The sequence below is a fragment of the Corapipo altera genome, unplaced genomic scaffold (assembly GCF_003945725.1).
Source record: "Corapipo altera isolate COAL_440 unplaced genomic scaffold, ASM394572v1 180, whole genome shotgun sequence".
NCBI lineage: Eukaryota > Metazoa > Chordata > Aves > Passeriformes > Pipridae > Corapipo > Corapipo altera.
Genome location: NW_020884915.1, coordinates 2,275,497 through 2,302,739, shown reverse-complemented (window position 1 = coordinate 2,302,739; position 27,243 = coordinate 2,275,497). Strand labels below are relative to the sequence as shown.

General features: G+C 42.0%; 1 protein-coding gene across 4 annotated transcripts in view; it reads left to right on the top strand.

Annotated features, from left to right (window-relative positions):
- Positions 1 to 27,243, top strand: part of PTPRE (protein tyrosine phosphatase, receptor type E) — a 99,646-nt gene that overhangs the window by 13,574 nt on the left and 58,829 nt on the right. Inside the window, exon 1 of one of the 4 annotated variants that reach the window (XM_027655285.1) lies at positions 10,253 to 10,289. The exons of the other annotated variants lie outside the window; for them this stretch is intronic. Coding sequence (XP_027511086.1) covers positions 10,267 to 10,289 — 23 coding nt within the window. The 5' untranslated portion in view covers positions 10,253 to 10,266. Of the gene's footprint in view, positions 1 to 10,252; positions 10,290 to 27,243 lie in introns of those variants that run through there. 4 annotated transcript variants of the gene reach the window in all.

The window sequence follows — 27,243 nt, the reverse complement described above, 5'->3', positions numbered from 1 at the left end:
AATATTTAACACAATCTATCATGTTTCTGAAGTAGAGCTACAATTATATGGGCTGTGGAAGAGGGAATTGAAGGAAATAACTTGTTCACTCTTATCAGTGATCCCCACTGTGTAGATTGTGCTCCCAGTGTCCACTGCCTCGGAGCTGACCTGGCAGCAGGATGGGGAGGGGGTTCATGCTTCTGTTTCCACCGCACTGGGCAAAATCATTCTGAAATCTGTGGAAATCGTTATTTTCTGGAGCTGTAGGTGTGATGGCTGCAGGACCTGGCATTCCCTGGCTCCCAGAGGAGCTGCCTCACTCATCCCAGGCGGTCTTTCTGGCTTGTTTATCTTCCCTTTTGCCCCCAGGGAGCCATTATGGGAAGGAGATTTTTAGACACGAAAAGTTACAAACTAAACAGAGAAGGCAGACAAAGACTGAAATAAATGAACTAGCCATGGTGTTGTTTAGCTGATTTGAGTGAAGGCTGTTGTGGTTGTACAAATGTCTTCTTCCAGTAAAAAAATTAATAGCTTTCTGCCTGTTCTCAACTACTTATTCATGGCCCTGAGCTGCCACTCACTGAAAATGTAGAATGTTATTTGTGGGCTTTAAATCACATCAGGGAAATGTTTCCTTCTGGAAATTGCTTTCCTAATTTTTTTTTTTTTTCATTTCTTAATTTATTTTAAGCCAGGTAATTTCTTGGCCTGGCTTACAACAAGTTATGCCAGCACTGGTGGTGATGTGGTGCAGAGCTGCTGAGGGGGTTCTCAGCTGTGGAGGGAGGGGAGAAGAGAGGAAGGGGGGAAAAAAGGAGCCTTTGATCTTGGGTATTGTTTTTCTGCTGTTTGTGTTCGTGCACGTGCTGCACTCTTGTTTTTTCTAGTGCTGTGAGCTGTGCTTGCTTTCAGTGTGACTTTGAAAAGTGTATTTCACTGTGGGTGTGGGGTGGCTATGGGGTGTTTTAGATGTCTGGGTGTTTTGAGTGGCTGTCGGGTGTTTTGGATGGTTATGAGGTGGCTGTGGGGTGCTTTAGATGTCTTTTGGATGTTTTAGATGGTTCTGGGTTCTTTTAGATGACTTGGGTGTTTTAGATGGCTAAGGGCTGTTTTAGGGGGTCGTGGGGTTTTTAAGGTGGATGTTGGGTGATTAGGGGATGTTCTGAGGGGCTATGGAATGTTTTAGATGGATGTTGGGTGACTGTGGGGTGTTTTAGGGGGCCATGGGGTGCTTTAGATGGTTAAGGGATGTTTTCAATGCTGTGGGTTGGATCTAGGGTATTTTGGATGGTTGTGGGATGGCTATGGGGTGTTTTAGATGGTGATGAGGTGGCTGTGGAGTGTTTTAAGCATTTGTGGGGTGTTTTAGATAGTTATGGAGTGGCTGTGGGGTGTTTTAGATGGCTTTTGGGTGGCTATGAGGTGTCTTAGATGACTTTTGGGTGGCTATAGGGTGTTTTGGGTAGTTATGGGGTGTTTTAGATGGTTATGGGGTGGCTGTGGGGTGTTTTAGGTGGCTCTGAGGTGTTTCAGGTGGCTGCATTACAATGGGTAGTCATGACTTTATAGACACCACAAGAAGCCAAAAGTAAAGGAATGGACCAGGAGGAATAATAACCCAGTTATTCCTGACTCATATGAGGAGAACTGTGCCTGTGACACCAGGGAGGGCTGGGGTGGAGCTGTCTCTTCCTTGGGCAGTGGCAGGAGGTGGCCCAACCCACCCTGCCCTTGGGGCAGAGGGGATTGGCATTGCCCAAAACCCAAATTCTCAGGTCAATTTGTTGCTTTCCCTGGACATCCCTGTTTGAGGGTGCTTTTGTACCACTGAGCTTGTTATGTCTGTGCTTCATGTGACACTCCTCTGGTTGTCCCCCAGCCCCCAGTGATCCTTCCAGAATGTCATCAAACCCCAGTGTTATTTCTGGACGTTGCAGATAAAGTTGTTTTCGAGAGGTTTAACGCCCCAGATTGATGCAGAGCTGAGTCATCAAGTTTTGCTCCTCTTAATTTCTTAAATACCTACTTAAAGCTCTTTGATGAGAAACACATCTTGGCTGTTAAAGGAAAATAATCCTATATCCTCTGTGTACATCTCCTTCACAATTCCAGTTTCTCCTCTGGCACCAAAGGTAGATCCAGAGCTTCTAAAGCAGAACCCAAAAATGTTTGCTGCAAACACACATCCCTTGTTAACCAGTATTTACATAAAACATGCTGACACCACTTTGGGGAGATTGAGTAGGATGCTTTCTCAGCTGCTGAGATTTGCACACGAGATGGAAGATGTTTTGATTAAAAGAAGGGGTAGCTGAATATTTTTTTCCATTTATTCCCATGTGTCAAAATCAAAGCAGCTTTTCTCCAGGCACTTTGCCCATTTTCTTTTTTTTTTTTTTTTTTTGTTCCTCTTGTTCAGTTGTTTGGATTTTTTTTCCCCTCAAGTTTGAGATTTTTGTAACTTTCTCTTCGTGGAGGAATTCAGTTATTTAGTGAGATAACTACATGTTAAAATACCTTTGAGACTGAAATAAACACTATTACTGGGTTTAGATTCCTGTTTATTTTTAGGAGGATTTGTAAATTCATTCTTTTAGTTATTGGAGAGGGAATGGTCAAGTGGGGAGAGGCAGAGGGCACCCAGTGAGACCTCACCACTAATATCATCCTGCTGTAAGAACAACAGTCAAATAGTACTTTATTACATTTTTTACATATTTTTATAATTATTTTATTATAAACTACTAATTTATTGCATTAATAATGTCTATTTTACTCCTACACATTGTGACTTTTCTAATCTGGGGCCATTTCTGTGATAACGTTTTATTATGTGGTTCCTTAGTTTATTTTTTGAGCTGTATTTTAAAAGCCTCCTGCCAAGGAGGAGAACTCCAACTTTTTTAATCAGTGTGGAAATGAAATTTTTAAAAGCATAAACCAGAATCTTATCTGGTTTTGTTCCCCTGCAGTGAGGAAAAAACCTTTCTCATTTCTTTATTGTTATTTGCTCCGTGTGGGTGTGAGTGCTTCTGGCCGCTCAAACTGGAGCAAAATCTTTTTTTAGAAACTAGAGTAGAATTTTCATAATAAACCTGATCTCGTGCAGCTCCAGAGCCTCCTTTGGGGGGAAGCGAGGGAAGGAAGCTGGAATTAGGGAGGGATATAAGCACTGGAACTTCAAGGATCCGTATTCTAAAAACTCTCTGCGGATTTGCTGCTGCCTGGATTAGAAGATCCTTTAATTTGTTTTTAATTAAAATGGTTTTCATTTATTCTGGGTCTTTTTCAAGGGTCCCAAGGCACCTCACAAACTTGTGGTGCTGTATATGAAATGCAAAATCCATATTCATGTACTGCTGAGGCTTCACGTGGAAGTGAAGGATGAAAAAGAGTCTTAACCCTCCTTTTTTCTCTTGGTACTTTTACAGCCTCAGTTCCCTGTTACAGAGGGAGTTTGAAAGCAGTGGAGTTGTACATGTTTGATCTCAATGGGACTGGAGTCCAAAGTGTAAACACTGACCTTCCATAAATAGCTTATCTGGATACTATATTTAAATAGCCAAGGATTTATTTGTGCAACCTCATTCAACTGGAGGGGAAAAAAGGTCATGTAGATACCTTTCTCTTTTCTTTTCTTTTCTTTTTTTTTTTTTTTTTTAAGGAAATGCACCTATTGTAGAAAATTCCAAAAGAAAATGATAGATTAAAATGAAAACTGTTGCATAGCTTGTAAGTATAGCTAGGTTATGTTAATTTTCTTTTAAATAGCTGATCTTAATATACAGTGTAAGTGTTTGGAAGTGAAAAAAACCCTTTCCTAAAGATGACTTTACTGTGCTACATTTTCCTTGTGTACTCTGGAACTACTCTATACTCAATAACTACTAAAGAACTGAAGAAATAGGGTCACCAACTGGTAAAAACTCAATGACTTGTGTGGTGGTTTCTTTCTTTTTGGTTACTTGCTGTGGAATTAAACCTGATGATCAGCACAGAAACCTGAAGGAGTTCAAGGAGTCTGGATAATGTAGTTGCAGGGATAAATTCGATGTGCCAGGTGAGGTGACGGTGACAGAGACATTACTGAGAGAGCAGGAGGATGGCAGGAGCAAGGATACACAAATGCTGAATTTTTCCAGAGGCTGGAAAAGTTGCTGTTGAGTAGAACAGATGCTGAGATTTCTTGTCATGCTCTTGTGAGGTGGAGGTTGGTCTCTCCTGCCAAGGAACAAACCATAGGACATGAGGAGGCAGCCTCAGGTTGTGCTAGGGGAGGTTTAATTTGAATATTAGGGAAAATTTCATGATGGAAAGGACTGTCCAGCCCTGGCACAGCTGCCCAGGGCAGTGGGGGGGGTCCCCATCCCTGGAGGGATTTAAAAGCCGTGTGGATGTGGCACTTGGGGACATGGGTTAGTGGTGGCCTTGGCAGTGCTGGGAACGGTTGGACTCAGTGGGCTCACAGGGCTTTTCCAACCTAAACAATTCCATGATTCTGTGAGTTTAGACAGCTCTGAATTCAGGAAGGCACATTTTGTGAAGCCCCACAATCTGCTGGAGGCAGAAATTCTCCGTGTGCTTTTGCATGACGCCGGCAGTTGTGCAAATTCAGGGACTGCTCCATGAGGTTTTAATATCTGATCATTAAGAGGGAAAAATAGAACAAAGTCCTTAAAAACAATATAGACGTGTTTATTTAATAATAAATAAAATGGAAAAAATGTGTCAGAGGAGAAAACCTTGAGCTTTTTTGCTTGCTTACAAGAGTGTCAGAAATCTCAGTGTTCAAGTTCGGGGAAGCAAAATGCCATTTTTGACATTGCACTGTTGTTTGGGGATGTTACACCAGAATTGTGAGCAGCAGATTTTCTCATAATACTGGTTTTGTTTTCTGAATGAATGCAGCAGTGTTTGCTCCTACGGGGGAGTTATTCATGAGGAGTTCACAGAGCTCACCCAGGGTCTAGGAGGAGGGCAGAGGGCTGCGCTCAGCAGTTTGACTGAAGATGGGATTTTTGAGGCATTTTTGGGGGCTAACTTTTGAAATGTTGTAATCTTTGCATGGATATCTGATGAACAATTAAATAAACCCCACATGATTTAGTTTTCTGCAGCAGCTACAATCCTGTAACCTGTTGGCACTCATGTCCCTGTCCAGGTAGGGTAGAGGTGGTGCTGGTGGAAACTGGTTGAGTAGCAAGAACTGAGTGATCCCAGTGAACAGAAAACTTTGACTTGAATGATTTCACTCCCTAATCATAGATCACAGAATGGTTTGGGTTGAGAGGGCTCTTAAAGCCCATCCAGTCCCACCCCCTGCCATGGGCAGGGACACCTTCCACTAGACCAGGTTGCTCCGAGCCCCATCCATCCTGTCCTTGAACACTTCCTGTGATAAGGCAAAATTTGAGTGTTTCAGGTTTGAGGCTTCTGGGTTTATTTGTTTAATTTCTTCCACCCTTGTTTGCCAAACCCGTTCCCCATCTCATGCTCTTAAGTCAAAACCATAAACTCTCAGTGTTATTTTCTGCTATAACTAATCAATAAGGATGACTGGACACTTGAAGGCTTATTTTTGAGACACATTGTTTCCTAAAGGCAGGTATTCTTCCTCCCTGCTGTGTCCTCTCCTGAATTAGATTCCTGGTGGTGGAGTCTTTTTTCAGACCTGGAGTGGCTGGTTTCCAGTGAGGAGTTGCTTGCAAGCTTTGACCTGAGAATCCATGGATTTCTGTTTTGTGGAAACACCTGAGGCCATAGGAAAACTGTATATTTAAAGTACAAATGGCACTTACAAAGTAAAGCTGAACAAGCCTTTAATTTCTTTTTTTCCCCTGTTTCTAGTGGACTCTTACCTTGAGTGAGGGTTTGACTGAAGGATAAAGATGTTTATAACCATCTTATGGAACCACTGTGTTCTGCTGCTCTGTAAATAATAGCTGGGGGGTTGTGTTCATCTGACACCAAGGAACAAGCTGCTGCAGGGTGATTTCTTGTGGAGTTGTAGCCCTTTGAGATGATGAACTTGGCGTCAGCCATCCACACCCAGCTCAATTAAGAGCCAGTTCATACATTTGTGGTGAAAACCCACAACAGTTGGGCATTTGCAATGAATTTCCAACCATCTGTATTGCATCTACTGTGTTCCATTGTTTCATCCAGGCACAGATGTTGGAAAAATGACTGAAAGGAGTGATGCAGAACTCCAGAACAAATTGTTGTTCTCCTTGAAATGAGGGTGGTGTCGTCTTGTTTTGGCTCTGGGGAGGTTGGGTGAAACGGGCCTCCTAGAGGAACATCAGACACTATAACCTGCAGCTCAGTGTGACCCCAAACCCTATGTGAGACCTTGCTACTCCATCCCTTTAGTAGTGCTACCACCCTGTGGCATTGGTGGGAATTAGGATCTCCAGGGAAATGGCATTTGTGTGTCGCTGCCCCTCGGAGGACAAACAGCATCAGAAGTGCCATCATGTTGGAAATCCAGTTGAGGAGTCGTATCCTGTTGTCCTGATGTGCTGCTTCAGGACTAAAGGCTGCAGAGATGCCCATAAATTATATAGACTTGATGAACAGCCTCATGGGCTTCCCCCAAAACAGTGTTCACTGCTCTGTTGTATTTTGAAGGCAAGGAGAAGGTAGATGCAGAGGAGATTCCTAGAATAACCCATGTGACTGCTGAGGGTGTTGGCCAGGTCAGGTCTGGTGCAGCTTCACCTCTCTGTTATAAGCAGGAGTTTATCTGTGGGTTTATTTAAAGCTGGATGTGCAGTGAGTGCCTCAGTGTTGTTATCATCTCGTTCGTGCGTGAGAGGAAGTTCCTTAATGAGCACAGAGCAAAAACCATTTTCATAATTAGTGTTCTCAAATAAATTTATGAAACACTGATGACTTCACTTGGCAGTTCCTGGAAAACCTAATCTAAAGCCCAGCTTTCCACAGAGGATTGGCCCAAGTGGTCTCCAGAGCTCTTTGCCAACCTCAGCTTTCCTATGATCAGTTTTACAATCAGTTGGCATGTTTCTTTCTGGACTTTCAGCCTTTTCAGTAGATAAAATTAATTAATTTCAGGCAGAAAAAGGTGCTTAAAAGAAACCTTGTGGGGGGTGACACATGTAAACTGGATTCAAGGATTTATGGTTTTGGGGCTTTTTGAGGGGAGGTTGTGGAATTTTAGTGCAACCACGAATGCAGGGTGAGTAACCAGAATATTTGGGATAAATGCAGTTGCACTCCTGTCAGTGAGAAGCTGAGCTGAGCTGTTTGTGTTCCTGCTCAAGGAGGTGCGTGGCATTTGTGAGTTCGTCTCCCTTGAGTGCTTGAGGCAAACAGTCAAAACATCAGCAATTGCAGTCTGCTGGAATAACTGCAGGTCTTAAAGCATTTTATATTCATCAAGAAGCAATTTCTGTTGGCTTTCTTTTTAAGATTCAGTACAAGAGTTGAATTTAGTTAATGTAGCCCTGTTTTTGTATTCTGTGTGCATCTACAACGTCCTAACAAACATCCCTAGTACATCAAAAACATGCAAAGCCTGACCTCTGAACACAGTGTTTTCTTCCTGTTTATGTTGGCCCTGGCCCTTCAAAAAATTATTTATTTTGTGATGCAGATGATTACCAAATAAGTTCACATCTGTGAACTTGTTTGAGGTAGATATTGAAACTTGGCATGTTCTGCAGGTTCTTGACCTTCCAGGAGATCATTGAGGACTTTTGTGTGATATCATTGTCCTATCACCGGTGACACGTGGGATGAAAATTAAATGAATGAGCTCCTGCAGGGAGCAGGCTCTGGAGTCAGATCTGCCCAGCAGCTGTTCCTTGTTTGATCTATACAAACGTGAGAGTGAAGGTCTTTACACATCATTTTCCACCGAATGCTGTTCAGCCAGGTGTTCCTGTGGAACATCTCTGCCGGTGACCTGGAGATGGGATGAAGGGCACACTCAGCAGGTCAGCAGATGGCCCTTGTGTGAAGGGCAGGGACGCTGTGCAGAGGGACATCCAAAAGCTTCCCGGTGCTGGAAGAGCCAAATTCAGGGGTGTGAGGATGTGAATTAAGAGTCTGGAGGAGAAGGGTTGCAGGGTGGGGAGGGGAAGGTCATGGAGAAGACTGAGCCAAGCTCTGCCCTGAGGTGCAGAGCACAAGGACAGGAGGCACAAACTAGGTTATATGAGGAGAAATTGCAACCTGTTCTATGGGTTGAAGAAAATTCCCTGTGGGGGTGGTATGCGGGAGCCCAGGGGGTTGTAGCATCCTCTCCCTGGATGATGACAAAGATCCTTTTCAGCCTCAGTTATTCTGTCTCACTGAGCATTTTTGTCCACCTGAAAACCTCTCCAGGAAGCTGGACATGCAATTAAGTGACTTGCTACTGTTAATTATGAATTAGGAAAAAAAAAAGGCAAAAATGAGTCCTTGTAATGACTTAGGAAGGGAATTCACATCTGTGTGCAACTCCAACTGCACTTGGGTACATATAGAATATACTTGGGTATATTCTAAAACGCTGGAGAGCCTGACAATTTTTATCATCAATCTGCTTCATTTTTTCATTATTTTTAATAACTGTGATTAGTCTAAGCAAATGTTTGACTCTTCTGTTCAGAGTCTGTATTGACAGAATAGTGGGGCTTGTCACAGCAGGTGTTTGTGTGTTTTCTGGGAATTCACTGTATTAAAACATCCCGTGGTTGCAGTTGTTCCCTGAAGTATGTTTTAAATTAATTCTCGTGAAGTAGGTGCACTGTTATGCTTCTGCTTTTAGCCCTGCTCTTAGTGGTGCAATATAGGAAATAAAAAACAAGTCTGATGATTAAGAGGAAGGTAAAATTTTACATTTATGTAATGTTTAAATTATCAATGCTTATAAAGGTGGTAGGGCAGAGGGAGAGCTCAGCTTAAATGTGGAAAAGCTTCTTTTTCTGTAATATAAATCTGATATGTTGACTGAGTGAAGTAGAAGCATTGTTATAGTCCATTGTTTAATGATTTTTATGAAATTAAGCAGGGAACCTGATCAAAAAATACCAGGTTTCAGTACTGGTCACTCACTACCACCCATCCTTGGGACAGAGTTCATCTCCTTGAGCCACTGTGGTAGTATTTTTATCCAAAATTGTGCTTTTCCTATCCCATTAAACCAGGATGTGCAACACCAGGAACAGTTCATAAAGAAAATGAGTTATATAACTGTAGGTTTATGTGGTAGCAATGACAGTTTGTGTGTGTGTATGTGTGTGTATATATATATATATATATATATATATGCCTGATCATAGCTCTACATATATGAAGGCAGACACACAGTTCTACTCTGGTTTGGTTTTTGTGTTGAAAAATAAGCTAGTTTGGGTCAAGTCAGTATAGTTATGTCTTAAAATCTATCTACTCTTGTGTTTTCAGTGATGCATTTTGCATATGTGGCTGAACATCCACTAATTAAACACCTCAGAGTTGTAACAGTCACGAGTCTTTTTTATGATTTTCTTCTGATCTTTTTGTTGAAGCAGGGAAGGATTTCCCTTTGCAGAATAGGAGCAGAAACCTCTGCAGGCATCAAGTAGAGATGGAAAATGTATTTAGAGTTAGCCCTTCCTAGAAGGAAAAGGTTGGGAAGCTGCGAGAAAGTTATGCAGATTAGTTTTGAATAATATCCTGCTGGGGGAATGCTGTTGGTTTAGGAAGGCTGAGGAATGAATCACTGGAATTGCTCCTGAGGGCCCTTTTGGGCAATATTTAGAAAAGTGGTTCATTGCCAGTGCTGGGAGGTGGGGGGACAGAGCTCTCAGCCATCTCAACCAGCTCCCCTGGGTGCAAGATCTGGTTGAACTGACCCCAAAACCTCTGCATTTTGGTCAGAAATCACCTGACCTGGCACCACGTGGCAACAAACCTGCCTGGGGACCTCCTTGCTTTGATCTGTGCTTGCACTTTACAGATGGTTTGGGTTTCTGGCAGCGCTGTGAGGAGGGATGTGCAGAGAGACAAGGACCTTTTCAAAGCCAGCAAGTTCTTCTCAAGATCTTTTAATCTGCTGAGTTGAGAGATGTCCAATTCTGTAGCTCTCTTCCCTATTTTTTGACCAGTTTGCATCGGTCACAATTGAGTGGTGTGAGATCCTTCTCTGAAATCTGATCAGGAAATGTTAACTTTGACCAAACTGAGTATCTTTAAACATGCAGATTTTGTCACCTTCCTGTTTATCCTTTTTCCAGATCCCTGAAGAATGGCATTTCTTTTATTTCTGTTGTCCAGGCACCAGCACAGCTCCTCATGAAACACCACTGTGAAAACCAGTAAGTAGTTAGAGCAGAAAGAGGAAAGGGCAGAAAAATAGATTTATCTGCTCACAGCTCCTCACCTGTGTCCCGTGGTTAAAATACAATGAAATCAAGACCTTCAGTTTTACATTTTATAAAAATGGTCTTTTGGATGTGTCCTCCATCAGTGTTAATTATAGTGGGCACAGTTTGGGAAATAAAGAGAAAACCCCCCAGTGTTTTGTTGTTCCACCTAAATTCATGTTTTTTGTCATTACTCACGAAGCAGAAGTTTTGCTTTACTACCAGAGAATCGAGTTGTACATTGTTTAAAAATTACTCCCTGCAGGTTCATCTTTTGCTGGCTCAAAGGCACTTTAAAGAAGGCTTTGCCTTATCTCAGTAGCACATCTTGGGAAGTCATTTAGTGAGCAAATTGCCAGTTAATTGCCTTGATCTGCTGTTGAGAAAGATGCTGAAAATGAACTGTTCTTAATCATGATATCAAAATATCAGTTCTGTTCTATTAATTAGCATGCTGGGAAATAGGATGTGTTTTTTAAGGAAGCTACTTAAGCTGATCTGGTTTGCTTTTTATTTTTAGTTAATGCCTTTAGTTGGTTCCCTGAAAGAATCAAAGCCCTGGGCCTGTGTGTGTGAGAGGGAAAATGAAGTTTCCAGGGTGAGCAATAGATGATAACACTAAGGATTTTTCCATAAAAGAAATTTTGAGGTATATCTCAGGATTTCATGCAGCTTTGTTGGCTGGAAAGCTTCTGTTCAGACATAGGGGGTTCATCTCATAGGATTTTTATGGCATAATTTGCACTTCTCCCACAAATGCACTTTCCTTTATAGTCTTTACTTGACCTGTGAATAAAAGGTCTCTTGGAAGCCAGTGTGGTGTGATTTTATAGGTTATTTGGTTTTCTTCTTATTTTGAAGTGCTTTTTTGCAGACTAGGATTGACTTAGTGTTGACCTAAATTTACTTACCGTAAATTTTGTTGGTAATTAGAGTTGGCTCTCTGCTCTCCAGAAATATATCCTTTATTAATATATATCTTTATGCAGCTTGGTTCTGTGATATGGCCAAAAAGCCAGGAGAGTGAAATAGATGCAAAATCAGCCTGAAATGAGATGCAGTCCCATTATTTTGTCCAGTTTATTTTTCAGCAGCACGACTGTGGTTCTTTGGTGAATCTTAAAGAATCTTTGAGAATCATAGACTTGTTAAGGTTGGGAAAGACCTGTAATATCAAGTCCAGCTGCTTCCCAGCCCTGCCAAGGCCACCACTTACCCATGTCCCCAAGTGCCACATCCACATGGTTTTTAAATCCCTCCAGGGATGGGGACTCCACCACTGCCCTGGGCAGCTGTGGCAGAGCTGGACAACTCTTTTGGTGAAGAAATTTTCTCTGATATCCAAATTAAACCTCCTGTGGTGCAGCTTGAGGTTTCCTCTCGTCCTGTCCCTTGTTCCCTGGGAGCAGAGCCTGACCTCCCCCTGGCTCCACCTCTCAGGGAGTTGTAGAGAGCGAGAAGGTCCCCCCTGAGCCTCCTACTTGAGCATGAGGGACAAGAATTGAGGATGTGATATTTTTTTGAGAACTGCTCCTGTGCTGCTTCTGATAAAGCTGAGATAAGTTTTATAAGGCAGGTAACCTGCACATCAATGGCTTGAGCTGGAAAAGCAGATCACAGGCACAAAATGTGCCCCAGGGCGGCTGTTTGTGTCTGATGGCTGATGTGACAGGGAAGGAAGGGATATGTTTCAGACACACTGCAGAGGTGTTGGTAAATGCAGCTTGGTTCTGTTTCTCTCCCTGCAGATGTGTATATATATTTTATTTTATCTTTGCTGTTGAAATGTGTGTGAGACGTGGAGAAGCCCTTGGCACCCCAGCAGTGCCTCCTGCCACTGGGATTTCTGGGATAATCCTTACAGGAGTGAGCAGCTCTGCCAGGCATTCTGTGCTCGGAGCTATGTGAGCCAATTATCCTCATTTTCTTCTCTTCATGGAGAGAGATTGACTTGAATCTCACAAAATCAGAGCTACCCGTTGTCGGTTCTGCAGCTGCCAGAAAGATTTCTGGGCAGCAAATCAGTTCAGCTCTTCCATCTAACAAGGCATTGAGTTCTTGATGAGGCTTTCTGAGAATCACGAACTCATATCTGCCATTTTTCTGATTTTTCCACTGTTAGCAATTGCTAATAATGTCTAAGGAAAAGGCTTTATGGTTGTTGATCCCACGAAGCTCATGGGTGAACTCTTCCCTCTCCTCTTCCTGCCACCCTTCTCAAAATGAGCTGGTGTGGCTTCCCAGGATGTGATTTCCTTGTTTTTCTATATCTAATAGGCTTTAAATTTGCTTGTCATCTCACAGGGTAAAACTCTTGGTTCTTTTAAATGCCTGTAAATAGTTCTCTAGAGCCTGCTGAGCTCTGAAAAGATAATATGGTTAAAATCATTCTCACTGGGAGATAAAAACCTGGTTGCTTTTTCCAAAGGGACCTGGTTACTTTTTCCAAAGGGACTTGTTCTGTCAGATTTGTGTGTCTTTTTAAACACAAAATTTCTGTTCTTCCTGCTTGTCAGATGTTTCCCTACATGAATGAACATGGGGAGATGGGATGTGGAATTTAATCTTCTGCAAATAGGTTGAAGGAACCCACTTCAAGGAACTCACTTTTGGGGATGAGGAGTGAGGGGCACCCAAGCAATGGGAACAGTGTCCAAGCCAGATCCTGGCAGGGTGGAAGGAGTTGAGCTTCAGTTTCCCAGGTTGGGTTTTCCCATGGCTGGGGAAATCTGCTGTGGGAATCTGCTGATGGTCCCTTGTAGGGAAGAAGGAAAATTGCAGTAAAAAAAATTCCCTGTGACTTCCCCTTCCCTCCTCCCCCAGTATTTGCAAGTTGGGTGTGATGAGACCGAGGGCTGTACATGGAATATTTTGTTTACCTGTCCAAAAGAAGATTTTCTCTAATATTTCCAGGGATACAAATACACAGCCAGGTCCTCAGTAGCGGCTCTCTTGGAAAAAAAAAAGATGATTTCACTTTGTTGCAACTTCAACCAGTCATTGATCACCCTGAAAGTTTATTTTCCAGTCACAGGAGGAAAATGTTGATGTTTTAATGTGGCCAGAGCCTCTCAGGTTATTCCATTGAATCTGTGGGATGAACACTTATCACATGCTAAAGCAAAATACTCAGCACTCAGGGTTTCCATCACTGGGGTGGGACTATACAAACTGAATGTATTCTATAAAAAGCTCACCCTTTTTTTGGCTGATACATCCTCAAAGACAAGTTTGAGAGGCAGAACATTCAACTGAGCTGAAAAAATGGATCCTTTGGGGTGGTGGTGTTTGCTCCTTGGCATCTCTGCATCAGTTGGGAAGCAGGTAAATAAAAGGAAAATAAAAATAATCAATTTATTGATGCAATTTAACAAAGTGTACCTGTATTTCTAAGTGTGTGTTACCTTTGGGACCACTGAAGGGAAATTCAGATGTTGTGGGTTTTCTGTTTTGCCAGACAGGGATAAATCTTTCCAAATGGTGCTGGGACTGCAGGGAAGGACCAGCAGGCAGAGGACTGGGCCAGCTGAAATACATCTAATGTGCAGGTCTTGCTGAAATTTAACTTAGTTAGTTTTAGATTGAAGGCCTGAAAATTAATCAGAATTACTTTTATAGGCTGTCCATTGATTGACTTGGAATAAGCTCTCCAGGAATACTAAATAAAAATTAATATTATGAGGTGAGAACTGTAGAACAGCAAAATATGAATTCCTTGGAGGAAAAGAATTGGAAATATAGTTTGGATCTTCTTCCTTAGTCTCCTGGGCCTGTATTTTTTTACCCTAAAATGTACATGTGTGTGACTTGTCTCTGTGAAACTGGTTTTATGGTGTAGACTTAAAAGGATGGGGGTGGATTTGTGCTTTGAGTGATTGTGGACCAGAATGTACAGGGGAAAAAACAAGATAACATTCACTGGACCAGAAACCGCAGAGAACTAAGAAAGTGTTTTAAATATTCACTGCTTTGAAAGTTTCCTTCTTTTAGAGAAATTGATTTGTTACAGTGTGGGAACCAGTTACTCCAAATTTAAGATGAAAATGCAAAACAAACTGAAGAAGTGACAATATTAGTATGTGTGTGTTTGTAAATTATAGTGCTGGAGATTTTGGTGGTGCTGTTTTAAACTTGTTTCATCTGAAAGGGTTATTAAAAGGAAGTCAGGTTGACTGGTTTAGTTTCATATCCTCTGAGGGTAAAAATGTCATTTAAGTAATTTCAAGGTCTTTCTGTGTGGTTTTGGTTGGAAGGGACCTTAAAGCTCATCTCATTCCAACCCCAAGCCAAGGGCAGGGACACCTTCCACTAGCCCAGGTTGCTCCAAGCCCCATCCAACCTGACCTTGAACACTTCCAGGGATGGGGCAGCCACAACTTCTCTGGGGAATCTGTGCCAGGGACTCACCACCCTCACAAGGAGGAATTTATTATCTGTATAATATTCCCTGGTAAAAGCCTGAGAGCAGCCAAGCACCGGGCAAGTGTTAGGTCTGGATTAGCAACCACAGTGTGTGTTTTGTCTGGGACCTTGGGACACCTCAGTGTCCCCATAATCCCTTGACAGGGAACAGAGTCATTGCCAGGAGCCTCGTGGTGCCTTGGCTCGTGCTCCTCCTGGAGTGTGAGATGTGCCTTTCTGTCATCCTTGCTTCTTCCCCCCCCCAAACACCCCCCTGCTTGTATTTTATCCTCAATGCTTAGCATGGAATAAGTGACCTAAACATGATGTCAGGGCCTGGCCAGAGTGTGTTTGTGGATCCTCCACGTGAGTTGGGGCCACCAGCAGGTTCCCAGTGGCACCAACAGATGGCTCGGGCAGATGCAGAGCCCTCGCCAGCTTTCTGTGTTCAGAAGATGCCATAGTAGACACTGGGGGAGAAAAAAGCCTCCTTTCTAATTAAAAACAAACCCAGAAATGTACTGTTTCAGAAAACAACTGGTTTTACAACAGGAGCTTTCCGAGCCCATGATTTTGGTGGATGCTGCTGGTGCTTGGCACCGACGGAGCAAGGGCAGGACGTGTTCCTGGCAGACTGTGCCGCGGTGTGGGCTCTGCTCCTCTGCTGGTTTATTTGTGAAAATAAAGCCTGCAGATTTGGAACTCTGTGTCCTGCACAAATGCTGGGTTTGTATTTGATTTTTAAGCTAACATACTTCCAAAATAGAAATATAATTCTCTTTGATCTTAGGTCCAGGATACAGCTCAGTCCAAAGAGCTATTCCCATGGTAACAAGCCACACTTGACCAAGGGGTATTTTCCACCCAAAAATATTTTTGGATGGAATTTCAGCATCTCTAAATGTGATGGTCAAATCTACAGCTTTGTGTTTGACTCCAAGGAGGTTCCAAGTGGGACTGTCCTGTATTTTCTACCCATGGTGTCAGACACAGCTGTCAGGGGCTGGTGGGAAAACACTCTGCCATTTTTTTTTTTAGTCCTGTCCTCAAAGAAAAGCATTCCTTTATGCAGAAATCCAACTTGCAGAATAAGGAAGAGAAATAAATAATAACAAAAATCCTTTAGAAATTCAAAATGATGTTTTTGTGAGCTGTAAATACCCTGATCAGCTCTCAAAACTCACTTGTGCTAAATATTTCCCAAGAGGACGTTTCTATATTATTGCTGTGATTACTGTGCTGTTATTCACATACAGTTTTTCTTCTGTTCCTTAGTAAATATGTTCAAGAGTAGCAATTCTTTTTAATGCCATGTCTTGATAAGAATTTTTAAGGATTTGAGTGCAAACTGGCTGTGGATGTTCAGTGCTTTGCCAGGGATTTAAGATACATGAACATTTTACGCACCAATGCCATCAGGAATTCCAGTGATGATTTTGAAACACATTAAATAGTAAAATATCAGTTTATTCTGCAGAAAGTTTGACAGCAAATGCATACTGATGCTGACACCAGCTGTCATTGGAAAGTAAACATTCCTTGGGTTGTTTATTTGTAGGCAGCAGGAGCGATGACAGCAGCCCATAGGAAAATCAATAGCTGGATTTTCCATCAGCCACTGCCTCTTGCCAAACTGCTGCTCCTGAGTGATGCTGCCTGTTAATTAGTGCTGTCAGTGTCTGAGCAAGAGGGAAAGGAGATTGTGAGGGTGGTGAGGCCCTGGCACAAGTTGCTCAGAGATGCTGTGGCTGCCCCATCCCTGGAAACATCCAAGGCCAGGTTAGATGGGGTTTAGAACAACCTGGGATAGTGGAAACATGTTGCTGCCTATGGCAGGGGGTAGAATGAGATGAGCTTTAAGGTCCCTTCCACCCTAAAACATTCTGAGATTGTGTATTAGGAGCAGATGTCTCATCCCAACATGCTGCTCCCATGGGATCCAGGCAGGTTTGCCTTCCTCAGTATCTGAGGGAAGATGTTATTGCAGTTACAACTTCCTTGGGAGGGGCAGAGGAGGGGCAGGCACTGATCTGTGCTCTGTGGGGACCAGGGACAGGACCCCAGGAACAGCTGGAGTTTTGTCAGGGCAGGTTGAGGTTGGATCTCAGGGAAAGGTTCTTCCCCAAAGGGTGGTTGAGCGCTGAACAGACTCCCCAGGGCAGTGGGCACAGCACCAAGACTGCCAGAGCTCAAGGAGTGTTTGGATGATGCTCTCAGGCACATGGTGTGACTCTTGGGGATGGTCCTGTGCAGGGCTTAGGGTTGGACTTGATGATCCTTGTGGGTCCCATCCAACTTTGCATATTCTGTGATTCCATGATTTTCCTCCCTTGTGGTTTGGGGAAGAAATCTCATCATCCTTTGATTTATTTCCCATCCTATTTTCCCAGGCGCCATATATCCAGATTGTCTTCCTTCCCTCTGAGTGGTGCTTCAACCTTTCTTTATTGCTTTACATTTAATGCTTGAAATTATTTGCTGATTAAATGTTACATTGCCATTTTCTGATTGAAGTCCAGCCCCTACCAACCTCTTTCTTGTCTTCTTCAAGAACAGAAATTGAGAAGGGCCTAACAAGGACTTTGTTCATGATAAGCAATGGCAAACTGGGGCCTTTTGGCCTTGCTGCTGCTGCTGTGGGGAATTCTTGGACAGGCTGTGATTTCTCTTCCAATTTGAGTTGAAAACTGACTTTAAACCTCTGATTCAGCGTAGATTTGGTCCTGGTGAAGTTCCAGAGGAAATAGGTACCAGAGTTGCCCTATTTTCTGTGCTGGTCTTTTCCCTCAATGGGTCTTCCTGATTTTCCTTAAATACAGACAATTCCAGTGGTATCCCAGAAACCTGCTGACATCCATCTGCTCCCATGCCATGCAAGTGTTTCCTTCTCCCAGTCTTGTTTACATGTGCTGGAAGTGCATTTTTCTCTATTCTTTCACCCACTCGCTCCCTCCAAACCGTGTTTGAAGCAGTGAGGCAGTGATTTACTGCACAAAAAGAGGGATTATAGCAAAAGGAAGGAGGAAGTGTCATTAATTGCGGAAAAGAAGTGTTTCTTGAAGTTAATTGAGGTGTAAATGAACTTGCTTTGCTCTCATTAATGTCAGTGAAACTGAATATGCTATTTGCTAATTGCAGTGAGGGCACACAACTCTCCAGATCCAGACTACTTTGGATATTTTTAGTTGTTCCTTTAGTCATCAGCTTCCACTTTTGTCTGTTCCAGGCACTGGTGGGAAAAACACAGCAGCCCTTTTCTCCAGCAGGGTCATGCCGTTCTGAGGAGACAGACTTTTTTTCACTTCTTTTTTTTTTTGCATAGAGGGGGAAAGCACAGCGTTTTGGGCTCTTAGAATTCTTGTGGTGCATGTTTATTCCGATCACAAAACTGTAATGTTTCTTTCTCAAGGTGTCAACTTCTCGAGGACTACTGGATAGGTGTTAAGCAGGTCTGAGTTTCTCAGTTGAAATAAGAAAACATTACTCGTGATAAGCAGCTGAATATTTTCTCCAATTAAATTTTCTTCTGTCTGAAGTGCAACACTGGCAGCAGGTTGGAACTGGTTGATGTTTAAGGTCCCTTCCAAACCAGTCTGTGATTGGGCAAAATGTTCTGTAACACACCTGGAGATGTGCCTCCATCTGTTGGCCATTTCCTTGGGTTTGTAGTGCATTGGATAGTCACCAAAAGTCAAAGCAAACTCAACCATTCTTGGCAATTTGACAGTGGAATTGCTTTAAAATTACTTCAAAACCTTGGCTGGATGAGGCCAAGTGTCACATCCAAGAACTGCCTGATTTATGAGCCTCCATGTGGTTCTTGGTATCTCTTAAATGCCCTAAATGAAGCATTTGGATTATGAGGGGAAAGTATATGGTGAAAATGTATAGAAAGGTGGTAAAACTCTTCTTTCTTGCTGGAAAGACACTTTGCTCATTCTTGGGCTTGTTAAGTGGAGATAGGACTGTGGAGCTTTCCTGGAGATGGTGGTGATGTAAGTGTACAGGGAAGTATCCAAAGGTGAGAAGAGGTTGCTGAGAACACCCATGGACATGAGGGAAGGTTGAGTTGATCTTGTTCCTTTTCCCTCAGTTGTTGGCCTGTACTCACTTTTATCCTGTTATTAGCAGTAAATCTGTGGTGGTCTGAGTGAACTTCTGGAGTGAACTCAGAAGACTGATCCAAAGATAACTTTTGTGCCACAGCTTTTTGTAGCTCCTTAAATCTACAGGTTACTGTGAAAGTAATGAAGAGGAAATTCAGTGTTTTAGCAGAAAGTCTCAGGAACTTGGGCTCTGGTGGGGTCAGTTTATTGGGGCTGAAGCTCTCCCTGGCTGAAGGCCTGTATTATACTATGGCTCATCCACAATACATAATATTTGCCAGTTTTAGGGAACTTTAGTCTTTCTCTCCATGTAAAATTTTTCAAACTGGTTTAAGGTGCTGTACTGGTTTGTAAACCTGTACTGACTGTAACAGAAATTAGGGGGAGCAAACAACAGTCACAGCTGAACCCTCAGTGGAATGGGATGAGGAAAGGGGAGGAGCAGCCACTCCTGTTTCCCATGTCAGGCTCCAGCAATAATTGAGTATATTCAACTGCAGTCCAAGGGCTAAAGCGAAGTTTACAGCTGATAGGCAAAGTTGGGATGAAAAGGGAAATGTCACACACAGACAAATGTACCAGGAGTGTTGAAATGGTGTAAATGAGGTCTAGAGGAAGCTGAACCTTTCATTTTTATGTGCTCTTAGTCTGTGGGCTCAGAAAAGACCTTGGTATTGTAAATGAGGGAATATCAACCTCTCAGGTGGTTATTCATGATGATAATGCTGTAAGAGTGTTTGTCTCCTTCAGACAAGCAGCTGAGAGATCTGTGTGGTGTTCATTGGTGTGGGCACTTACTGTAACCCAGTCTGTGCACAACTGAAATTAAAAAAGCAACATATTTATTATTTATTCAGTATTATTCAATAATATATTGTTAAATATTAGTTGGTAAAATTATTCCAATAATTTTATTCAATTATATTTCTTGAATATCTGTAGTTATTTAATATTTATTATTACAAAATTTGCTGTCAGCATTGGCAGCACTTGAGCATATGTTTGCTGTCAGCTTGGCTTGCAGATGAAAACCTTCATGTTCCAAACCAACTGGCTCTTGTGGGCTCTGGATATTTGGGGGGGGGGGTGTAGCAGCCCTGAGAGCTTTGTCTGTGGGCAGACTCAGTGGTGGAATTCTTGTTTCAATGCTGGGGATTCATTTTCCTTTAGCTTCTTAAATATTTTCCTAATAATATTCATTATACCCCAAAATTTTTAGTGCATACACTTATGTAGTAAGTTTATAACTTATTATAAAATTATTTTGATCACTGCTGTGTTACCTGGCTTGCTGAGCACGATGTTTAATGATCTTTCTAAGGTGCAAGAATCACTTTGCTCAGCAAGACAAGGGGGGGTTTACACCCAGCCAGGCGTCTACTCCTTGTGCTGACAGTGCTGATGTGCAGGATAACCTAAATACACACTTTTAACCAGCTTCAGCTGAATTGATGTGACCTCTTTTCTTTGAAATGTGATCAGTACAAGGGAAGGAGGCAGCTTTTGTTGTTAATTTTTGTTTTCAATCTGTCCAACCCCCTTTGTATTCGAAGGGCAATGCGTTAAACAGGCTTTGTTGTTCTGGGGCACGTGGGTACAAATGACACGTTGCTGCAAGGAACTGCACACACAAACCAGTTCATTAAGGACATGTGATCTTGAAATAGAATCATAGAATTGTTAAGGTTGGAAAAGACCCCCAAGATCATCAAGTCCAACCTTCAGCAAATCCCACCGTGCCCACTAAACCGTATTGCAAAGTGCCATGTCCACTTGTTCTTTACAACACCTCTAGGAATGGGGACTCCACCATCTCCCTGGGCAGCCACTTCCAATGCTTAACAACCCTTTCCATGAAGAACTTTTTTTCTAATATCCAATCTAAACCTCCCCTGGCACAGCTTGAGGCCATTTCCACTCATCCCTTGTTCCTTGGCAGCAGAGCCTGACCCCCCTCAGCTCCCCCCTCCTGTCAGGGAGTTGCAGAGAGTGAGAAGGTGACCCCTGAGCCTCCTTTTCTCCAGGCTGAGCCCCCCCAGCTCCCTCAGCCACTCCTGGTGCTCCAAACCCTTCCTCAGCTCTGTTCCCTTCCCTGGACACGTTCCAGCCCCTCAATGTCTCTCCTGTTTGAGGGGCCCTGTTTTGAGGTCCCTCAGCAGTGCCAACACTGGGGGGTGGTCACTGCCCTGATCCTCATGACTCCACTGGAGTCATATGATTTTCCATGATTATGAAAGGAAGAGAACAAAACCAAACCCACAGCTTGTTGGGGACTTTTCAGTTTGTCTGTGTTTTTTTTTTTGACTTTTAGATTTGTAAGCATGTCTTGGCACACAATTATTTTAAGTTTGGCATCAGGAAGTGTTAAGTTAACACTTACTCTGACTTTCCTTAATTTAAGAATGTATTTTTTATTGAAAAGAGCTCTAGGATGTAAACTGGTTTTGGTTGTATTTTCATTTTGTATTTTCTAGTCTAAAAGTCGAATAATGTGTACATAGTGGGTGGAAATGTATGTGTACATTTACACAGATCAGGGATCTGATCCTATCCTATTCTGTCCTATCCTATCCTCTTCTTCCAGGCTAAAGCACTGTAGGTGATGAGATCTTGTACCTTTGTCTGCCTCAGTTGATGAGTTGAAGTCTGTTGTTCCCTATTACCCCTCTTAGTAATGGTGTCATCTAAAGCCTGAACTTGTCTGAAAGGAGAAATTGTGTTGCTTTGGGTCTGCTGAAAGTAAGTCTGACTGGAAGTTAAATTAATATGAATAATGGGTAAAAATGCATCTCTTGTTCCAATTCAGCAGGAACTTTGCTGGAATAAATGCAGAATGTCCTCAAGTAGATTTTTTTAGTGTGTCCAAGTTGTACAGAGCAACAGGAGCGTCACAAACCTTGTCTTGGTGGGAAACAAGAGGATGAGAAGTGGATGGGGATGAATTCCACCTCTAGAGGTTTAGGAAAATGTTCCTACTTGGACTCTACTAGAAGCTGTGGGAGAGAAAGCTCCAATTAATGAGGAAGGGGCAGAGATTTCTGCTTGCAAGTTAATGTATCAACTCATGAAGCACCAACTGGTTGCAGCTCAGCCCTGTCCACCCCAGCAGGACATGGATGCTCTGGGAGGGACCTGTACCAAGGGCTCCTCTCCCACTTTGCACCATGACCAGGTGGGAAGCCACAGAAACCCGGAGCAGCTCTGCTGCAACATCACCATGGCAACCAGCACAAATAAGGGCCATTCTAGGAAAAGAAAGAGAGGAAATTTTGTTGCAGCCCAGAATTATTATTTGTGTGTGATTGCAGCCCCCTTTCAAAGTTTCTCTGCAGTGGAGATGTGATGCTCAGGTGAAGGGACTTGAAAGCTTCAAGAAAAAGAAATGGGATTGAGCCAAAAAACAGAGAAGAAATGCTGCATTAATTAAATTTATAAAACTATTAAATGCAAGATTAAAAAAAGGCTGTTGCAGTCCTCAGGTTTGTGTGCAGCCCCCATGAAATGGAAAATCAGAACTCTGTGATTCTGTGAGTGAAGTTTAAGGTCTAGTTATTTATTTTACAACACTGGAGGAAATATCTGGTCATCCAGTAATTTTCTGAATGTGATATCCCTATATTTTTAATATTGGGCTCCTTTGCTAGTCCTCAAGGTATCAGTTCTCTCAACTTCTTTATACACAGATCTTTGAAATGGCTTTTTCTTCTTTTTTGCCTTTTTAAATTTTTTTTAACCAGGAAGTTTTTAAACTATTTAACAGAGCTCAGAAACATGTAAATAAAAATGAGGAATTCTATAATTGCAAAAGCAGGGTGCTGTTGAGTCATGGCTTATTTTGCATGGAATTACCATTTCTTGTCCTCTTGAGCTACAAAACTGCACTATGTAAGAAAATACCATATGATATTGCATATGGCATTTTAATAACACATATTTTACAGAACTTCTGCTTAGCCAAACGCACAAATGTGAGATGGAAAACTTCAAGGACGTACTAAAATTTCTAATTGGAAATCAAGTTTCCTTGGGATGCTGGATAAAGATTTTGTTTTATTTTGTTATTTGTTTTATGTTATTTTAATTTTTGTTTTAGAAGAAGGGTGAATCCTGTGCCCCTGTCAGGTTGGTTATTCCTTCATTGGCACTTCCCAACCTTGACAACCTCCTTCCTTTTCTTCCTCCTTTAAACCCAGTTAGTGACAACTCTTTCCCAAACAGGGGTTCAGGTGGAGATTAGGGATCTTTCCATGTTATTTCTGGCTGCTGTATTTTCACTATTCATCTGTGTTGGTGAGAGAGGGGAGAAAGAAAGACAGGAGCGTAGATGAGAGTCTGCAACCTCGCAGAAGAACTGGAGAAGGCATCAGAGGCTGAAGTGATACTTGGAAAGTGGTTGGATTTGTGTGTGTCTGTTTTAAATGAAAGCTTAGATGTTTTAACAGATTAAAGTTGATTTTATTCAAGTTCATAATGTTGGTGTGGGGGTTCCCAGTGTTAGTGCTGCCGGACTGGATGGTTGGAGTCTTGTGTTTATCTTCTGGCTCTACACAAACCACTCGTGTGTTGGTTTCAGAGCCCACATCCATGTGTTTTTAGGTCCTTAAAGACCCTCAAAGCTGCCCAGTGAAATTTTCCAAAGTATCGAAGCACCAGACTTCAGATCTAAGATACAGGATTTTTCCATCACTGGAAGTGTCCAAGGCCAGGCTGGAGGGGCTTGGAGCAACCTGGGCTAGTGGAAGGTGTCCCTGCCCGTGGCAGGGGGTAGAATGAGATGAACTTTAAGGTCCCTTCCAACCTGAACTTTTCCTTTATAGCCAATTTTGAAGGTGTGGTGTTTCACACTGTGGTATTTAGAAATAAATATGAACTGGTTATAAATTATAAATGTGGATGCTGTGAATTTGTCTGTGGGAAAACTACTTTTCTCATAGAAACATTAGATTTTGAGGGAACTCGCTGAAATATTTTTAGCCCTCTACATAATTTAGGAAGTTCTGCTTCCACTGTAGTGTATAAGAAGAGTTTTTTCCAAGGTTTATTGTGAATTCAAGAAGGTAAGGAGCAATCATTACTCAGACAAACATATTAACTTTATTTTTTAAGTGCAATCTTAGCAATCTTAGCATTCTGCTGTTTTCAAGAAATATATTTTAATTTAAATATATTTCATTAAATTTGCCTTTCCTAAGATGGAGAACTTGGAATTGGCAATAAATACCTGACCTCTACCCCTTCCCTCTCTTTATTAACTTTTGAAGCCTGTGGTGGTTTTCCTCTGTTTGCTTATACATGGCAATAAGTTGACAGTGAGATCCATCAGCTCCATTTCCTTCCTGAGAAAGTGGAATGTTTTAGGGTTTTTTATGAATGTGTAGGTAAAATGAATATTGAATATACATAATTTTGATCATTTAAACTTATTCTTTTCAAAGTTATCATTGCTGCTATGATATTAAACCAGTCCCGGGGGAATGGTTGGACTCGATGATCTTAGAGGGCTTTTCCAATCTTAATGATTCCATGATTCTGTGGAAAAAAAACTGTTTTATTTTTTGATCAGAGCCCTGCCCAACATTCCTATTTGCAGTGCAGTGTAGTTCCCTGTCACTAAAAGATGGAGAAGAATCCCTGGACACACTTCTAATAGAAAGTCATGTAATATTTCCTGTAGCCTGAGGTTGAACTGCATTTGAACGAGAAGGCCTCCAAGGACACTGTACAAGTGTGAACAGTGTTTGAAGTTATATTTTTTCCAAAGAACTGTGCCCAGGTCAACATCAAACCAGAACGTTTTCAGCTGTTCTTGAACATTTCTGAGAGTGCTCTGTGAGTTTGCAGTTGAGCCCTCAGAATTATTCTGTGATTATCACATTAGTGATGAGATTATGAAAGACATGTCTAGAACAGCCCCAAAGAATACTTAAAGATAATTTTAATGCTTTTGGCTTAAATTTCCAAGGGCTTTGCTGGGTTTGCATGGAGAATTTCAATAAATATGTATTGGCTGTATTAGCTTAAGTGGTTAGAAAAACACAGTGATGGGAAGGGATTGTAATCCTGTGCTTAACAAGAAGGGAACAGTATTACAGGCTTAGTGTTTCCATTGCCACAAGCATTAGACTGCTTTCCTAATGGGACACGTTCTTTCCTCAAAGTTGATTGACATATTGAATATGGGGAATCCCTATTTTTGGGTATTTCTAAAGCATTTCAGCAGATCCATTCAAAATTTCTGCCCAGCTGCCATTTTCCTGAAGTTCTCCTCAATTAAAATAATATAATGAGGTAATTTATATGTGGTCACAATGCAGATAGTTTTTGTATAGGATATTTACCCTCCAGAGTTGAGTGTGTGCTGCAGAGCTACTCTGCAATGCAAATGAATATTGAAGTGTTTCCTACAAGTGCTGATAGATAAATTCACTTTCCTTGGAAAGCAACAGATTGCCTGGATCAGAGTTTTTGTCCTCATTTAAAATGTCATCCCCTCCTCTTCCCCATTTCTCGTTGGTCCCTTGCTTTTCTGGTACGTATTATGCTGCTTTATTACCAAATGAAAATTGGTTTACTTTGAGATAAACAATATACTTGCTGTTGATTAAAAGGAATTAAAGATTATAGGAGTATAGAGACAAATAAAAATCCTAAAAATGTCTTAGCAATGAGTGTTCCTGCATCACAATAGTATTCTTTGACAGTTATTTATATATGAAAACTCACTGTTTTCTAAGTAGTTTTCATTTTGATGAAGAAATGAGCTATAAAACTGCACTTTCAGGTCCATCTGTGCATTTTAGAAATGATATGGGAATGTTCTCCTTTTTCAAGGGTTATGGTGATGTTGAGTCAAGCCCTTTGTGGTTCAAAGCACCAGTGCTCTGGATTTTACAGCTGTTACATTTCAGAGTCTGTGATTTCATAGAATCCCAGAATGTTTTGGGTGGGAAGGGACCCTAAAGCCCATCCAGTTCCTCCCCCTGCCATGGGCAGGGACACTTTCTGCTATCCCAGGTTGCTCCAAGCCCTGTCCGCCCTGGCCTTGGACACTTCCAGGGATGGGGCAACCACAGCTTCTCTGAATAACTTGTGCCTCACCACCCTCACAGGGAAGAATTCTTTAGGATTAATGTTGTGTCTTTGAAATACTAATCCTTGCCTTTTGAGGTGATATCTTAGAATTACTGAAGTGATAAATTTTGCTTGGAATAATCTATTTAATAAGATCAAATGCCAAGAGAGATAAACTGAAAATTAGTGATTTATCACTAAAAAAGTATTAGAACCAAGTGCCATGGACACACTTTTAGGAGAAGGTTCTAAGCTTCACTTTAGCAGGTCCGTGTGTGCATTGTGCTGTTATTCAGTTTTCTGAGCCAACGGGATATAAATATCCAGGAAGGAAAACAGAAGGTCGAGTGTGAACTGCTCACATCAGAAGAGGCCATTCAGCATCTTCCAACCTTCGTTCTGCTGATCTCTGATGAGAAAAACACATGTTGGTTTTTTTTTATTTCATAATGCAAATAAACCAACCAAAAAAAAAAAATTCCCTGAGTTTATTGGGACTTGGAATAGTAAAAGGTGGGAGTTAGGAAATGTGTGGATGGAGTATCAGGGATGCAGGGTTGGTACAGCCTGGGGCAAGAACAGTGACTGACACCAAATCCTTACGCCACATTTTCCCAGGAAGGGGTTTTAAGTTACATTTACAACTGTATTGAAGAACATAAGTGAGAATGTGCCATGTTTAAATGTGGGGTTTTTTCCTGCAGATAATATTTCCAAGGAAACTCAAAATGTTATGACACTCCCAGAATTATAACTGCAGCGGAAAGAGTTTATTTTCTAAATATAGTGGTGATATTTAATTTATAATCCTCTCCTCTTCTTTGGGGCAAGAAAAGCTCCCTCTCCTCGAGTTTCTGAGCTGGTGAATATGACTCCTGAGTGTGTGGGCAGCAGTGGAAGTAATTTGTAGTTTTAGATGCTGTTCTCCTACCCATCTAAAATTCTGTGGGATTCTGATGGAGCAGGGCCCAGTTTGCCAACAGCACCCAACTGGAAGGGTGACTGGTAAACCTGGTGATCTACCAGAGGCACCTGGACCAGCAGGAACCTGGTGAAGCTCAGTGGGGATGTGCTAAATCCTGCTCCTGGGGGGGAATCCTGCCTGCAGGAATGCCACTGCATATTCAAATCTGCTTTGGGACCTGACTTGGGAAAGCTGCCCTTTGCTGCACTAACATGATCCATATTTGTCCTACATTAGTGTTTTAAACCTAGTTTTTTAACAGAAGCTCTTGTAAAAATGCTTGGCATTTCAGTTTGGCTGTGTGTATGCAAATATTCATAGTGCCTTAATGACTTTGCTCCTTTTGAATAAATCAGTGGGTTTT